The sequence below is a fragment of the Onychostoma macrolepis genome, chromosome 06 (assembly GCF_012432095.1).
Source record: "Onychostoma macrolepis isolate SWU-2019 chromosome 06, ASM1243209v1, whole genome shotgun sequence".
NCBI classification, from domain to species: Eukaryota; Metazoa; Chordata; class Actinopteri; order Cypriniformes; family Cyprinidae; genus Onychostoma; species Onychostoma macrolepis.
This window is the reverse complement of record NC_081160.1, coordinates 16,725,442-16,743,247: the sequence shown is the minus strand read 5'-3', so window position 1 is coordinate 16,743,247 and position 17,806 is coordinate 16,725,442. Positions and strand designations below refer to the sequence as shown.

The following is a 17,806-nucleotide window of genomic DNA, read 5'->3' as shown; positions in this document are numbered from 1 at the left end:
AGAAGTCGTTCCTCCAGCCCAGAGCGAGTCAGGCTTCTACAGCCGCTACTTCCTCGTCCCCGAAAAAGACGGCGGCCTGCGACCTATCCTAGATCTCAGACTCCTGAATCACGCCCTGGTAAAAAGGTCGTTCAGGATGATCACATTGAAGCAGATCCTCTCGCAAATATGCCCAGGGGACTGGTTCATGTCACTGGATCTGAAAGACACATACTTTCAAATCCAGGTAGCCCCCCATCACAGATGATTCTTGAGATTTGCATTCGAGGGGGTGGCATATCAATACAAGGTCCTTCCGTTTGGGCTGTCCCTGGCTCCCTGCCCTTTATGCGATGCATGGATGCGGCTCTCTCCCCTCTGCGACAGATGGGAATCCGCATCCTCAACTACCTCGACGACTGGCTCATTCTGGCCCAGTCAGAGGTAGTTTCAACATCGAACAAGACCCTCCTCCTCAGCCACTTAGATTGCCTGGGGCTCAGGGTGCTAATACGCTCAGACAGCAGGTCCGTGGTTGTCATACATAAATCACCAGGGCGGCCTCATCTCGAAGCGCCTCTGTACGCTGGTGAACAAACTTCTTGTTTGGGCTCAGACCAATCTGTGCTCACTGAAGGCGACGCATGTGCCGGGCAAAATGAACCAAGGAGTGGACATGTTGTCAAGGAACAACGTCTCCTCAGAAGAATGGACGCTCCACCCACTCGCGGTTCAGAAAATCTGGGAAGTCTTTGGCAGAGCTTGAGTAGACCTCTTCGCCTCCGAAGACAACTCTCATTGCCCAATCTTTTTCACAAAGAGCACGGATGCCCTGGCCCACGAGTGGCCCAGCCTCCCGCTCTATGCGTTCCCTCAAATTGCTCTGCTACGGCACAAGCTTCTTCTAATAGCCCCCCTCTGGAGGAACCAGCCGTGGGTGTCGGAGTTATTCCAGCTGCTCGAAGCAACCCTGTGGCCCATTGAGACGGGACCTCCTCTCTCAAGCGAACGGCACGCTGTGGCATCCACGGCCCGAGTTATGGGCCCTGCATGTGTGGCCGCTCAACGGGAGCCTTTCGATCTCCCAGAGCGTGTCTTAAAGACTATGGCAGAAGTTAGAGCCCCCTCTACCAAACGCCTCTATGCTCTGAAATGGTCTATTTTCTCGGCTTGGTGTCAAGACCGTGACTTAGATCCGGTTACCTCTGAGGTATCAGTGGTTCTTTCATTTTTGCAGGAGATGCTGGATAAACAGCGTTCCTCATCCACCATCAAAGTTTACGCAGCAGCCATAGCGGCTTTCTATGCCCCTATTGCTGGCCGATCAGTGGGCAGGAATAGTGCGGTGGTCCAGTTTATACGAGGCGCCAGGAGAATTAACCCCCGCGTCCTTGTACAGTTCCACCTTGGGACTTACCAACCGTACTAAGGGCCTTGAAAGGCCCCCCCATTTGAACCATTGCAATCCACGAGCCTCAGATCACTCTCGTTTAAAACCGCCCTGCTGTTAGCGCTGGCATCGGTTAAGCGAGTAGGAGACCTACAGGCCCTTTCCATCAACCCTGCTTGCCTGGAATTCAGGCCTAACGACTCCAAGGTCGTCCTGAAACCAAGGCTGGGTTATGTACCTAAGGTGCTCTCCACTCCGTTCAGAGCCCAGGTCATAGCGCTTTCTGCGCTTTCCCCTTCGACAGATGACCAGGAATTAAACCCTGCTCTGCCCCGTCAGGACCCTGAGGGTGTACATTGAGCGTTCTGCCTCATACAGGAGATCAGAACAGCTTTTAGTCAGCTTCGGTAACCGTGCTAAAGGTCACCCTGTTACGAAGCAAATAATTTCCAGGTGGTTAGTGGATGCTATCACCCTAGCATACTCCTCCTTGAACTTGCAGTGCCCCATTGGAGTCAGAGCCCATTCCACCAGAGGCATCGCCTCTTCCTGGGCATGGTCCAGCGGGGGGTGTCCCTTTCAGAAATTTGTGAGGCGGCCGGCTGGTCCTCGCCGTCCACATTTGTAAGGTTTTACAACCTGGATGTCCCTGCCTTACAGGCCAGAGTCCTTTCTGCTTAGTTCGCTGCCTCTGGCTAGTTTAGCAGTCTTATGGGTTCACTTGACCAGCACTGTTCAAGTCCCTCCTTCACTTGGACGGTCCATATTATATGGATACCAGGTATAAACTATAAGAGGACGACACCCAGGCCACGGATGACCCTGATGGCTCAGCCTGTGCTTGGTGTATTCTATTGACTCCCCTGGGACTTACTCCCACGTGAGCCTTGGTTCTGAGTCGTTCCCCATAATAGCACGGCGTGATTGTACTGGTTCCCATACAGTGTCTTATGACGCAGTACGAGTGGAATATTGAAAGGGAACGTACTCGGTTACTATTATAACCTCGGTTCCTTGAGATATGGGAATGAGTACTGCGTTCCTGGCCGTGCTATGAGCGGCACGCCTCAGTCGCTTCATTCGAAGAAATCTGAGCCCGAAATGGCCGCTTATATAGCCAGAGGCCCCGCCCATTTTGGCGGGCTATGGCGGGCTGCATAGCCATAGGCTCGCTCAGTGCCACCGCCGAGCCATTGGTTCGTTTTTATAGCAATGCACAAACCAATGGAAGTGCAGTTTCACTGCGTGATTGAAAAGGCTTCAGTTGAAGAGGAAAAAAGGAGTTTTTCCCATACAGCGTCTTGCAATGCAGTACTTACGATGTGAGGTTACGACAGTAACCGAGTACGTTTTTATTTTTTAAAAATATAACACTCAAGCAGTTGAGATTTGCTAAATGGTAGTGGTACATACTACAACTACTTATTATGACTGTACTGTTTGTAGGATTGATATACTTACGGTAGTTGTGTAAATGATTATTTATTAATTCATTAAATTGTGTTATTTATTTGTTGTGCTGTGTTATTGAGAATTATGAAACCCATTACTCTTGATATGCTTGATATTTATAAATGCATATATTTGTTTTTATTTGAAAAAATCATAGAGTAGATGGAATTGTGCGTATGTTTTATTTTGTTTGTGATTTAGGTGCTGTAATAAATGTCTAATCACCATTAAAAATGGTCGTCACGTTTTTATCCATGATCAGTTTAGCATAAGTTGCTGGTTGACTCAGGCTTATTCAAAGTATCTGCATTTAATCATTTAGCAGATGCTTTTATCCAAAGCGAATTACAAATGAGGACAATAGAAGCAATCAAACCAACAAAAGAGCAACATCATATAAGTGCTGTGACAAATCCTGGTTAGTCTAGTATCTAGACTATTAATTGACAGTTTCATACAAAACACAAAGTCATACGTTTGTGAATGTACAACTTATGATATGTGAGACTGAAAACAACAGTTTGTGCCTCAGTGCACTTGCACACAGCTGGTCATCAGCATCATGATCACGCATCCGTTTCTGTAGCGATGCCAACCCACTGTGCTGTCTTCAAAACAGGAGCAGTGAGCTCTTTTACCCTGCCACTCTGTTTCTTTTTCTTCTGTTTTAAGTTTCATTGTGGGTTGATCTAGCTTTTCAAAACCTGCTCCTCCCTCCCCAACCCCCTTTTCTCTTTCTCTCTCTCTCTTGCTCTACTTTTGGAACATAAAAGAGGTAATACATCATTGTGAATTAAAAATAACCTTTAATATATCAAATTTTAAGCTAACGTTTCAGACAATATTTTTTTATATTACGCATGAGGCATATAATGTGTTTTTCTTAGCTTATTCCAGTGATTCCTGCACTGCTATGTACCGCCTCCACTGAATCTACAGCGAAAAGAAATTATATTTTACTCAAATTGCTCAAAATCGAATGTAAGGAGAGATGAAAAGAGCTGGGTACTGCAAAATAAAATGAAGACAACTCTGCTTGCTGTTGCTTTTCATTAGAGTCTGATTCATTAACCAGTGACTCATCCGAACTGGTTCTTTTAAGAAATCGGTCAAAAAAGACTTACAAACGTACAAGTTATCGTTCTGAATCAAAATCATTCTATGAAATGAATCATTTGCTGAACATGTCAGAGCGATTACTGATTTGAATTACTTACTGAACTGTAAGTCATCTTTACTCACTCATGTCCGACTCTAAATGAACTGAAAAACCTCTATGAACCATATTATGAAGAACCTCATGTTGTTCCAAAATTGTATGATATTCTTTCTTCTGTGTAAGATCTTTTGAAAAATGGCTTTTTTTTTTCATACAGTGCAAGTCAATGGGGTCCCATATTATTCGGACTCCAACGTTTTTTCAAAATTTCTTCTTGTGTTAAAATGATGGAAAAACAAAATTCTGATTTATGCTTAGTGCAGTCTTCAAAACATGCATATGAAAAGGGATTTCTGTGACAAAAATAAAAAAGAAACCTCCCGTGTTAACCAGTGTCAAGATGAAAACCCAAAGGTGTTGAGCTTTTCAAGGAAAGAAGGCGAGAAAGAGAGAGAGAAAAAGTGACGCCGATGTTAAATATAGAAACTTGCACAGCTAGAGGAGTGCTCGCACAAAGAGATCCAGAATGAATTATTCATAAACATTTTAATTATTAAGCTTCACACACATCAGTTTTAAAACACAGAGTGTGGTTTCCAGCACAGCTCCTCAAAAACCTCAGAGGAAAAAGGTGTTCAGATAAGAAAAGGGAAATTGAATTCCTGTAGCTACTAAAATTCCTATAAATAAAGTGTAACTGGCAAATAAAACTGTGACAAGCACACAAACAAAAGTTGTTGCTTGAGGTATCAAATGAGGAAGCAGCTAATTATAAGTCTTTATTTAGGCCTCCAATACACTGCTCAGACAATATTGTCATACAGTTGGTGACCTCAATTATGCCTATTAAGAATATTAGCATGAATATAAACTATAATGAACATACAAATCTAAAACATTCTGAAAAGCATCCATCACAGCCGATATCGCACAGCAGACAGCACATGCCCTTTAGACAAAGTACACCAGTTGCCAGGGCCCCTAGGGAGGGTGGCAGGAGTTTGATTGGAATCGAACGCCAATTAAAACTCCACCAGAAGAGAAATTAGCCACACTAATCTGCTTCACAAAGCACCACCTTGAGTGAATGTCAGGCCAAATCCTGTTTATCTGTTTATCTTTCTATTTGCATTTAATCAAAGCATAAATTTTAAGAATGCAACATGCCCCAGGTGAGCAGACTCAAAGCATGCTGGGAGCTTAGCTGCATACAAAGTGCCTGTCTGACAGTCAGAGCCTCCAAATCACATTACGAAGAATGGAAAGCTGACCTGTAGATGAACATTTGTCAAATTCTACAGAATCAAATCTGGGCCTATGATTGAGTTGGTATTTATCCATAGTTTTAGACCTTGGCGAGTTGCCTGTTTGGCATCGATACCCCTGTACCCTGAAGACAAATGACATGCAGTGGTCTACAGCATTTCATTAAGGCATATTGATTGGAATGTAACAGCTCAATGCGGGACCTGAAGGGATGACGTCATTCTATCGGCCTGATGAACAATCTGAGACACGTTAAGCGATCGCGTGGGCTAATGTTGGGGCATCTGGTCAATATCAGGAAGGCTTTAACGTGTTTACATTATACAACTACATTCATTGACTTCAATATGTGACAGGATTCTCAAGGCTACGTAGGGGAGGGGCGGAAATAAAACGGTGGGTGCACTAACCATTAATCATCTTACTGGCAAGACAAAGACAAGATGTGTATGATGGGTTTTTTTGTGATCCAAGTCATAGAATGTCAGGTAGAAGAAGCATCTGGGCTTGTTTATCTATTTATTGAAGACAACTTCAATAAAGCAAGAACAGATGCCACTGTATAAATCTTGCCTGCAACAGCAAAACTGTGAGCAAGTGGAGTCAACCATCTTGTAAATCTCAGTATTTTTAGGTCTTTTTTATGTTACTAGTGCTTTACTTACTAGGAAAGTGTGAATTTAAGAGCATTTGCCAGATGATTAGTTTGTTGCAGGAATTCCTGCACAGCTATTCAAAGGCTAGAATTCTATTTCTATTAAGTTGTTCTCAATATGCACACAACATACAGTGTGATCTGAGTAGTCTGATTTACTAAAGACTGACTCTTATGAATAGTTTTATTTTTTATTTTTTATAATGAATCGATAACAAAATAAAAATCACAAATGATCAGTTTGACAGACTTATCCATTAGAGGGTTGTTTGAAATTAAACTTGACTCGCTTACAAATAATTAACTTCAGTCAAATCCAATTTAAAATGAACTCAGAACTTATACTGTATTATTTGTCCTTTTTAAAGGGATAGTTCACCCAATAATGAAAATTCTGTCGTTAATTACTTAAAAAGTATTCTAGTATATAGCTTCATAAAATTAAGGTTGAACCACTGATGTCACATGGACTATTTTAACAGTGTCCAATATATTTTTTGTTGTTGTTGTGATTATAGTTTATAGTATTATTGAAAATATAGTTGGTACAAAATATGGTAATGAGAGGGGAAGTATAATTGTCTCATGCTGCTGCTTCTAAAAAAAAAAGAAAAATCCCACAGGAGCATTTTGTCAGTTAATTTTCTCACTCTGGTGAGCCAAATCCTAGTGTGCTGCCTTGTTGGCTACTGCCTATGTAGACAGCTGCCTACTATGCATTCTAACTAAAATGAAATCTCAATGACAGATTTGGAATGTGACACATAGACCTTAATTAAGTTAGACTCCATATTGAATTTAACACAGCTGAAAACAAGGCTGTGAAAACAAAACAATGGCATGTACTGAATACAGGTCCTAGATCACGTAATTTTCACAACTTTCAAATTGGTTTCATGGAATTTTTGTCTACTGAAAGGTTGTTTTTGTTTCTCAGAAAGACTTTTCGTCAGCTGAAAAATCAGTATGTTGTTAAGCAACAGAACAATCCATTGAACACATTGTACTTCTATCACTCACAGCCTATTTTCATTCCTGGCAATAATTAAATATACTGCTACCCTGAATAAGGTGAAATAATATAGAAATAATTTTTATCAATTTGTTCCAGTGCAAAATTATTATGATCAAAAAAAAATTTTCCATACAAGCTTGTCGAAATGCGTTATGAGACTGCATTCTGTACAAAAGACACATGTAATGCTGCCCTAGAATTTGGACAAAACAAAGTTGCTTACTTTTTAGAGTATCCTTCATGTCAAGAGTGTGCCTATGATGCTGTCTACAGAGGCAGCTCACTAGTTTTTGAACCAGAGCCTTGGTGTCTTCTCTGCTCCCTGGTTGTGCTGAGCAGAAAACAGTCACACTCCAGTGCCCCATGTTGAGTGGCAGCTCAGTCAGGCGGCGCAGCACAGCTCTCCCGCTGGACCTCGAGTAGCATGTCCAAATCTCACTCTATCTGCAGCCAAACGGCCATCACAGCAAAACAACCACAAACTCAGCAAATCAAGCTGAATATCTGACAGGCAGTCAGTCTCTGCTTCATTCGCTTAATACTCTTCTAAATTCATTGCTCTGTTTCTTACCTCCACTTTATCTGTATTCAAATCAATTATACGATAAAGTTGTCAAGTTTGATGATGTTCCTTATTCCCTCGGCCCATTTAAAATTGAAGAAATATGCTAGAACCAGGGCAGAAAGTGTCATTGCGGCATTTTCTGGATGACTTAAAGCCCCAGTGAAACATGTAGCGTGTGTTTAATACAGCTGACTGTTCAGCCCCTTCTAATGAAGAGCGAAGGTCTCAAGAGCCCCACTAAAGAGAGAAGACCTGAAACCTCCTGCTGCGCTGCGCTGTGCCTCACTCGATCAAACAATGTAGGGCTCATAGAATTAGAGATTTCTAATTAATACTGTAAAAACATACATGAACTCATACATTCACTGCAAACTACATTAACACCAGAGGTTCAAGGTTCGGCTGCTTAGATCCTGTAACTAACTGTTTCTCAATTCACAGTCATTTGCAATAATCATGTATTTTATGTAACTTTTGAGCGGTTAAAAAATTATGTGTTTTGTAGACGTTTTGCTTCGGCTCTGCTCCTCTGCGTGGATGAATGTGGTTCGATGTACTTGGAAGAAGCATCAGTTCCCATGAATTGAAGATCCAGGTTGCTTTACTTCAGAAGCTGTATGTGCCAGCCAAGCAACTGCCATTGAAATGAATAGGAATGGCTCAATGTATAACGCAACAATTGTTTCTTTTGTTTCTAAGGAATTTTAAGAGAAACAAGTTGATACTTGAATATAACCGAGAACGCATCCTGATTTATGACAGAGCAACCTCTGAACAATCCAATTTTCCTCTGGGCTATTTTGTTATGATTCTTTGATGCTTTTATACAACACTAACATAAACGGCAAGCAACAATTTTAAAATAATGAGATTAAATTCCTAAACAGAGGAGTAGCCTATGTGTCTGGTAGCTGAGGTCTATATAGGGAAATACAGGAGCTTTTGTTCTAAATGGTCGTTTTCTACTCAAATTTCTCTCTAAACGTTGATGTAATACAGACTCAGACAGCGATGAATCTACATGAGATGGAAAGTCATAAATATGCAGATGTGCCTCTCTCATTTTGCATAGAGCAGAAGAATGACAGATGATAGGAGTCAGGGTGATGCTCTCTGCTCTTCTGGCATATGCTATCATGAAAGCCCACTGCCAGACATCTTAAGGTCAATCTCAATGTTGAGAAGCAGCTTGATTTGAGCTTATTCAAGAATATGTAAATTAGAAAAGCTCTGGTGTCCCTACCTCTCTCCAGTTTAACTGTAGAGAGCATCAGCTCATTAAGATGCCTTTTACTTCTCAAACGTGACACTGATGAGGCAGTATATTTTATTCATATGCAGATGACACAAGAAACTGTTTGGTTTCAGTCAGATTCAAATGTTATCAATGAACTTCCTCGAGCAATAAAGATGACTGCATGGCCACAGTCATTAATGGCTGTGTGAAACGAGAATCTGGAATCTCAGCTTCATTAAGAGCCTGTGATCCCTCATGTAAAAATAAGGATTCGAGGAAGGAATTTGACAACAAAAAAGTTAAATTTGATATGTGGCATTTCTCATAAAGTGCTTGCTATCTCAGTGATGACACAAAAGTAAAGGTTTTTGTTTTCCGAAGAGGCTTTTTAAAGATACACTACATGACCAAAAGTAGATCTACACACACACACACACACACACACACACACACACAGGGATCTAATTTAGAAATTAGTTTGCCAAATTATTAAAAATACCACTAGTACTATTTGTATTAATGTTGTTTAAACTGTCATGTGGTGTAACCATCAAGTTAAAATAATATTTTCTTTAAATCTTGAGTAAATGTAAGTGTACACACCATAATCACAAAAAAAAAAAAAAAAAAGTTTAAATATGCACTTTAAAGATATTATGTCTCCTTAATTCATATATAATTAAGTTTTTTAGGGAGTTGAAACAGCGCTCTGGATTTGAGATTCCAGAATCTATCGTCTTGTCAGAAAGCACACCACAGTCTGTTCACAAAGCACGCATGTAATCTTATTACAGCTTGACACTGTAGCGCTACAGCATGCTTAGTTTGGTTTATGACACAAACATAGTCTTATCGTTACACACATTGTGAAAGTACAGATCAGGGGGCTGGTTAGAGCTTAACTCTATACTCTGGCATTTTGTTCAATATTAAGCTATGTACTATGCACTGCCAGTGTGGAGGAAAACTGTAAGCGTCCATTTTTTAATCATTTACACTGTACATTTATATAACAAGATATTAACAATAGAGTGAATACATAACATTATTCATGTGATGAGTTTTCAATTTGGAATAGAAATGAATGTACTCCATGTCCTACTAAAGTTTAAATGCCATTTTTAAGTCATTTGTGGACACAGTGTTAGTGCATCAGAATGGGGAGGATATAAAGAAAGAAAGGCAAGATCAAGGCCAGAGAGACTTCAGAGAGCCGTCATCATGCATGTCTCAGATGGTTGGACTATTGTGACTGTTAGAACCTGTAATGCACTAAAGCTGTGACTCAGCTCAAATACAAGGACATCTAAATAGACACATGCCTACAGAGCATTTCAGCCTGAAAAACATTATCCATTCGCATCATTTCACTGTCCTTCAGGTTTTATGGGTTATAAACCATGCAGATAAGTGGAATGGAAACATTCAAGTCTAATACAAAAGTCTTAGACACTTGGACATAACAGTACTTTGACAGAACACACATGGCTGATTTTTCAATTATGGGCACTTTTGACTACTTGAAGTACTTTGACGACTTGACCACTTTGTGAAAAAAGTTAACTGTCCTCCAAAAAGCTTGGTGTGACAGTAATGACGGGAGTATTGATTCTGTGTTACAAAAAAATTCAAATTGTACACAATAATACCAAATGAGTTGATGTGATAATGATCTGAGAAGTCAGAAGGACAATCGCACCACAAGACAGTAATGGTGTATAACAGGTTATTTTTTAATAAGGTTATTAATAAAACAGTAGTTTTGTTTTATTATGAATAAAATAAAAGCTAGAACTTTTAGGTACAAAACAGCACCAACTCCCCTTTTTAACAATAACTGAGGATAGAGTTTTATTGTTTGCAGTGCTAACAATTTAACTTCACTCAAAAACACAATACATCTACTGGTGCTCACTCCTACCAGTGACGGCCTTGTAATGTATACTGTATTTCTCACTAATTTAATTAATTAATCTTACTAATTGAAATCTTCCATTTCTATATTCTAAATTAACTTGTGCCTCATTCCACTCCATAAAAAAAGAGCTACAACAAATGTCAACTAGATAAAAAAGTTTGTCAAGACAAACTTTAAGTTGGCTTGAGAAAGCCGGACCAGAAAGTTAGAAAAGTTTGAAAAGTTTAAGAAGTTTAAAAAGTTTAAGTTTGATGGATTTCAGTCTGAAATAGTTTGAAGTTTTAAAGTTTGATACATAGATAGATAGATAGATAGATAGATAGATAGATAGATACATAGAGTCAGATTATAGATAGATAGATAGATTCTAAGGACCTCAGAGTGGTTGCTAGGGTACTTAGAGTTGTTGCTATGATGGTTGCTAGGCTAACTCTGGTGGTTGCTAGGGTGTTGCTATGTGGTTGCTAAGGTACTGAGTGTGGTTGCTAAGGTGTTGCTATGCGGTTGCTAGGGTACTTGGGGTGGTTGCTAGGGTGTTGCTAAGCGGTTGCTAAGGTATCCGGAGTGGTTGCTAAGGTGTTGCTAAGGTACCCGGGGTAGTTGCTAAGGTGTTGCTATGCGGTTGCTAGGGTACCTGTGGTGGCTGCTATGCAATAGCTGTTGTACCCGGGGTGGTTGCTAGGGTGTTACTAGCATGTTGTTAGCATTATTAGCTAGTTACTAGCATTTTTCCAGCATGATTAGCAAGTTACTAGCATGTTGCTATCATGTTTCTAGCATGATTAACAAGTGACTAGCATGTCGCTAGCATGATTAGCAAGTTACTAGCATGTTGCTAGCATGATTAGCATGCCACTAGCATGTTTCTAGCATGATTAGCAAGTGACTAGCATGTTGCTAGCATGTTTCTAGCATGATTAGCATGTCGCTTGGATAGATAGATAGATAGATAGATAGATAGATAGATAGATAGATAGATAGATAGATAGATAGATAGATAGATAGATAGATAGATAGATAGATTAGAAATATTAGATAGATGAGTTTGAATGGGTTAGAAATAGTACATAGAAGGGAAGCTTGATTGAGTCTCAAAGAATTCTGGGAGTTTAAGTTTGAATTTTGACAGTTGGAGTTTGAATAGTCTTGGCTCATCTGAACATTCCGTCAATGTAAGTCTATGGGATTTTTATGATTTTTAATCTTCATTTTTATGAAAACCATACGTCTGATCAGTTAGAAAAGATATAGCACACCCGGCGAGATCAGTCTGAAGATGTGGGCTGAGTTTGGAGTCTGTAGAGTTAAAGCTCTAGGAGGAGTTAGAGTTGTAAATTTTAGTCTCAGAAGAATAATAAGTTTAAATAGCATTTCAGTAAGTTGGCTTTCTCAAGCCAACTTAATAAATGCAATAAAACAAAATTGTCAAATAATGCCAACAAAACAGCAAGCCCTCAATACATTTTAGAAAAAAACAAAAAAACAGTCTGAGGGCAGTAAAATGATGTGAAGTGATGGAAGACTCTTCATCTCAACTGAAAATATTATTTTAAAAGTTCAAAGAAACATTTTCTTACTTTTAACACTTTTTATAAGTGTATTATAGTGCAGGGAAGTTTAAATGTCTAGCTATGGGACACGGCTGAATTAGAGCATTTCTGGCTAAATTAACCTTTTAATATTCTTGAATATTACAAAAAAGCAATTAAAGATACACATAAAATAATAAAACTACCACAAACTATCCTTTAAAACTACAATCATTGTTTTTCTTTTCGTCTCACATCATTTTACTGCGCTCATATTGTTTTTATGTGTTTGGCCAACGGAGGACTAGTTCTACCTGACTGAGCCTGGTTTCTCCCAAGGTTTTTTTCCATTTATGTCACAGATGGAGTTTGACAATATTGTAGACTTGATTCCACAGACACTATTTGAAGAGAACTGAACTGAGCTGGACAATGATATCACTGAATCAATCATGAACTGACTGTTTACTACTGTCCTCTTTTTTTAGAGCTGCTCTACAGCAGAATTGAATATTGTTTGCATTATTGACACATTTTCCTGTTTAACATTGTAAAGCTGCTTTGACACAATTTGTTTTGTATAAAGTGCTATATAAATGAAGGTCACTTGACTTGACTTTTTGTGATGAAACATAAGAAGCAACATAACCAACTCAGGCTCATTGGAAATATGTTACTGTGGCTAAATTTCTGCAAAACCCTACAGACAGAACACTGCGGGAAGATTTCGCTGCACTTTTTTAATGACACATCTGTAAAAACACTTGTTGGCAAAATGCATTGAAATATATGTATGTAGTTTTGCAGAAATGTAGGCAGACTCGCACATTTCCAATGTTTTTTTATTTGTTTGTTTTTTTCCGTATTGTCACTCACATCCAAATGTAGCTAACAAATTACTGAAACAGTAAAAAAAAAAAATTGGTAAATTGGTTCTATCCATTGGTTGTTGGTTGGATTTCAAGGTGTCGGTGTTACACTCAAAACGAATATGAGGTGTGGTCAGTTTTGTATAATGGTGGGAATTACGGCATACGTTGGTTGTTTTCACTGGAAGACTGAGTTATAACACTGTGTTAAAACATTACATACATGAACAGATAGTGAATTTTACTGATGACTTCAAAATCAGCTTAGGGGATAAAACTCTTCTCACACGAGGTAGATTCTTTTCCCCTACACCAGCTCTCTCACAGGTTTAATTAAAAAATATAGACAACACTCCCCTCGAGATGTTTCATTATTCACACATTATTCAACAATACAACAATACAAAACAACCTATAGCAACCTGCAGTGTGCTTCCGCTGAAAATCTGGCTTACCATTTACCAAGAGTTTCACTAAATAGTATCACATGCAGTAGGGGTGGGCGATATTGCGGTAGACACCATTAACCAGTAGAAATGTGTCAATTTGTTAGAGATTTTAGATTATTGTCTCTATCGCGGTTACACGCTGACGTGACGTTGCTGTGCTACGCGGTCACAAAAAATTATCGTGTGAAAGAGAACTCCTATCACTATATGCATGCGCTGTCTGAGAGACTGTTTCTGAGCACTGCCAGAGAGGCGCGCGCACATGAAGACGGAGCTCACAGAGCACAAGAATATTGAACGAAGTTATTTTTGCTGCTTTATAGGCCTTGAACTGATAAATACACACACTTGTATGTGTCAAAATGTCAGTATTTGCAAGTATCCCCGTAAACACAGTAATTTAGGTCTTAAGTGAAAATAAACAGCTAAGAAAGAAAACGCATTTGTAACAGTATATTGGTTCCGGGCAGCTCTTAAAGTGACAGCAGTCTAATATTCCTGCTGTTCATATTAATCAAACAACAAAAGAGAGAAAATCTCTCACTGCTCTTGACTAAATCACTTTTGTAACTTTAATCAGAAGAAATATATATTTAATTTACACAGTGAAGAATATGCAGACGTTTTTAATTACTTGTTCTACTGTAGTTTTTTTGTCATATTGCTTGTAATTAGTTTCTTATTGTTATTCATTTGCTGACTGTTTACTTGTACTATACATATCGCCCACCCCTAATATGCAGTATATAATCAGTTCATACAGTGTCATATGAAACTGACCATACATGTACAGTATATTCATCTCTGCTGTTGCTAATTCAGATGAGATTGGAGGTGAATATAGGATGAATAATCAAATTTTGCAAATGTGTTTCTGTGATTTAATAACCATACAATCATGTTGAACGTTTATAATCAATTTGGAAGAATTGTCTTCACAAATGAAAGACTGAACTCGGCCCATTATGTTTTCTGAAGACTGTGCGAAATGACTCTTTGATGCTGCACAATAAGGGGAGGGACACTTTAAGTTCTCTGAGTGACAGAATGACAAGTATGTCAAGCGGTCCGCCAGCTGCCTACCTGATACGTGTTGTCAAAGCTGTCGTACATGAAGCGTGTGATCAGGGAAGTCTTCCCCACTGTAAGAGAACAAAGAGAAGAGAAACATTAAAATAGAAGCCATTTGAAACAGACGGAGACTGAGGAAGCCAGTGATGCCTGCCTGGGCTTACTGGATTGATTTGCAAGCTGTGGGCTGCCAACTGCGCTAATTGAAACCTCTGCCAAGAGATCTAATCATTCAATTGGAGACTAACCCAGAAGGTCGTCAGTGACGTTATGGAACCATTGAAAATTATTGCATTAGGACTACAGTTTTTAACAGAGAGTGTCCAAAAGGGGGTTCTTGCAGTGATGCCATAGAAAGAAACATTTTTGGTTGCTAAATAAACCTTTCAGTGAACAGTTCTTGATTTTTTTTTTCATAGAGTGAAGAACATTTAAAAAATTTAAGAACCTTTTTTCACTATAAACAACCTTTTGTGTGATAAAAAAGGTTCCATGGATGTTAAAGGGCTTTTTTATAGAACCGCAGGTGCCAATAGAGAACCTAAACTATCTCAGATTTAAAGATCAAAAAGGATTTCTTTTGTGCTAAGAATAGACTCAATTTGTCATCAGCTGTCATAGGAGACACAGAAATTGCTACATCTTCCAGAGCAGCACATAACGGTGTTTTATTTTCACATCTATATTTCATGAATTGTAATACGGTGAAGCTCCTTCGTGCAAGCAATAAAAAAGGTATTAAAAAGGTACATTATTTAGATTTGACTTCTTTTGAGGCAGGTTTATTAAATCTAGGGCAGAAAACAGTTTAGAATATCCCAGTAATAGCATCACAGAACCTAAACTCAGATATGAGACTGCAGTAAAAACATCAGCACAACTTCATCTGCCCTGCTGACCTGAGATTCCCCTGAGGAAAAAAACCCCAAGAAAATATACCTGTGTAGATAAATGGATGAATTTACCCACACCCACACATCCACACACAGAAAATAACTCTGAGCTACAGATCAAATAAAGGAGAGCAGGATTTCTCATGGCTGAGAAGTCTTTGCAGCGAGTTGACTGGAGGCTGCAGGTCACAAGTCATTTAAATGCTAATTTTTCCTAAGACACTGATCTGTCTCCGTTTAAAAGCGAGGAGGATCTAAATTAATGGGGCTCATAAGGCTTTATCTAATGCTTTTGAGTAAATACTGAATTATGGTTTGGGCTATGCCCCCTTCCCTCCCCATCAAACGAACCGTGATTATTGAGAGCAGACGAAGCCACTGGATGGAAGACGTTTGTACAAATTGGGAGTGCTTGAGGAGAGATAGCCAGTCTTCCCTGCTATAGCTGATGCTGAGAGGCAGAAGCTAACATATATCAGCTCCTACTGCATCAAGACCAGTGGGAATAGAACATCCACTTACTTTTGCTTTGCTAGAGCAGCAAATTTAGGTTGAAAATCTGGTCATTGGATTTATTTCTAAATCTTATTTTCTCTAGGAAATACTGTAAAACAGATTGGGATTGGTAAGATTTTTCATGTTTCTTAAAGAAGCCTTTCATGCTCACCAAGGCTACATTTATTTGATCGAATATAAAGTAAAATCAGTAATATTGTGAAATACTATTACAAGTTAAAACAACTGTTTTCTGGTTAATATATTTTAATATTAAAATGATTCCTGTGATGCAAAGATGAATTTTCATTCCAGTCTTCAGTGTCACATGATCCTTTAGAAATCATTCTAGTTTACTGATTTGATGCTCATGAAACGTTATTATTATCATCTATGTTGAAAACAGTATGCTCTGCTTAATATTTTTTTGTGGAAACCAAGATACACCTTTTTTTTTCCAGTATTCTTTGATAAATAAACAGGTCAAAAGAACAGCATTTATATGAAGTCTTTTGATCAACTGAATACTTACTGAAGTATTAATTTCTTAACAGAAAAAACTGACTCTAAACAGTAGTGTCTCCTCAGAATCCACCAAACGGAATGCTCAAACTCTGTTCCTAATAGACAGAGTGGTGGGTGTCTAATTTTAGTCCTGTTAAATATTTAATATCATGTCATTTAGTGGAGCAGAGGGCATCCACCATTTTTCAGTTAATCACCTATTCCAGACAGCAGAGCAATAGCTGGACACAGGGCTTAGCGCTTAGACTTTACTGTGATAGATTGGATTTGGTGCTTTGACTCCACTAAGAGCGCCCATTAGAGGCACAATCAGATAATGGATACAGGATAAGGAAATGGAAATGGGAAGGAAGAGACTAAAGTAACTAAAGTATGTTGAAAAATGTAAGGGTAAGCTGGCAGTTTAATGGGAGAAGCTGCAGATAGAATAGATTAGAAATAGAATTTTGCCTTGTATCTTTAAACCACATATATACTGCTAACGGTACATTACACAAAGTGTCCAGTGCTGCACAGAGAAATCATAAATGCATTTACATAGAAATTACTCTGCCATTCAAACGTTTGGGCTCAAACAGCTTCGGCTCTGCATCCAAGGAATAATTACATTTTAAAATACAACCCGAATTCCGGAAATGTTGGGATGTTTTTTTAAATTTGAATAAAATGAAAACTAAAAATTTCAAATCACATGAGCCAATGTTTTATTCACAATAGAACATTGAGAAAATTTTATGCACAAAATTTTGTATATGCACAAATTTTATGCACAAAATGAGCTAATTTCAAATTTGACGCCTGCTACAAGGTCTCAAAATAGTTGGGACGGGGGCATGTTTACCATGGTGTAGCATCTCCTCTTCTTTTCAAAACAGTTTGAAGACGTCTGGGCATCGAGGTTATGCGTTTCTGGAGTTTTGGTGCTGGAATTTGGTCCCATTCTTGCCTGATATAGGTTTCCATCTGCTGAAGAGTTTGTGGTCGTCTTTGACGTATTTTTCATTTAAGATGCTCTATAGGTGAAAGATCTGGATTGTAGGCAGGCCAATTCAGCACCCGGACTCTTCTACTATGAAGCCATGCTGTTGAAATAGCTGCAGTATGTGGTTTTGTATTGTCCTGCTGAAATACGCAAGGTCTTCCCTGAAATACACGTCGAAATACAAGTATTCCACAATCTTTTTATGCACTCTTTCACAGATTGGAGAGTCTCTGCCCATCTTTACTTCTAAGAGACTCTGCCTTTCTAAGACATCCCTTTTATAGCTAATCATGTTACAGACCTGATGTCAATTAACTTAATTAGTTGCTAGATGTTCTCCCAGCTGAATCTTTTCAA

The 17,806-nt window shown here is 38.9% G+C and overlaps 1 protein-coding gene across 2 annotated transcripts in view; it reads right to left on the bottom strand.

The window, feature by feature from the left end:
* rab6ba (RAB6B, member RAS oncogene family a) overlaps positions 1-17,806 on the bottom strand; it is an 87,518-nt gene that overhangs the window by 38,642 nt on the left and 31,070 nt on the right. For both annotated transcript variants that reach the window (XM_058779673.1, XM_058779674.1), the window contains exon 2: positions 14,567-14,625. In XM_058779673.1, coding sequence (XP_058635656.1) covers positions 14,567-14,625 — 59 coding nt within the window. The remainder of the gene's footprint in view (positions 1-14,566; positions 14,626-17,806) is intronic.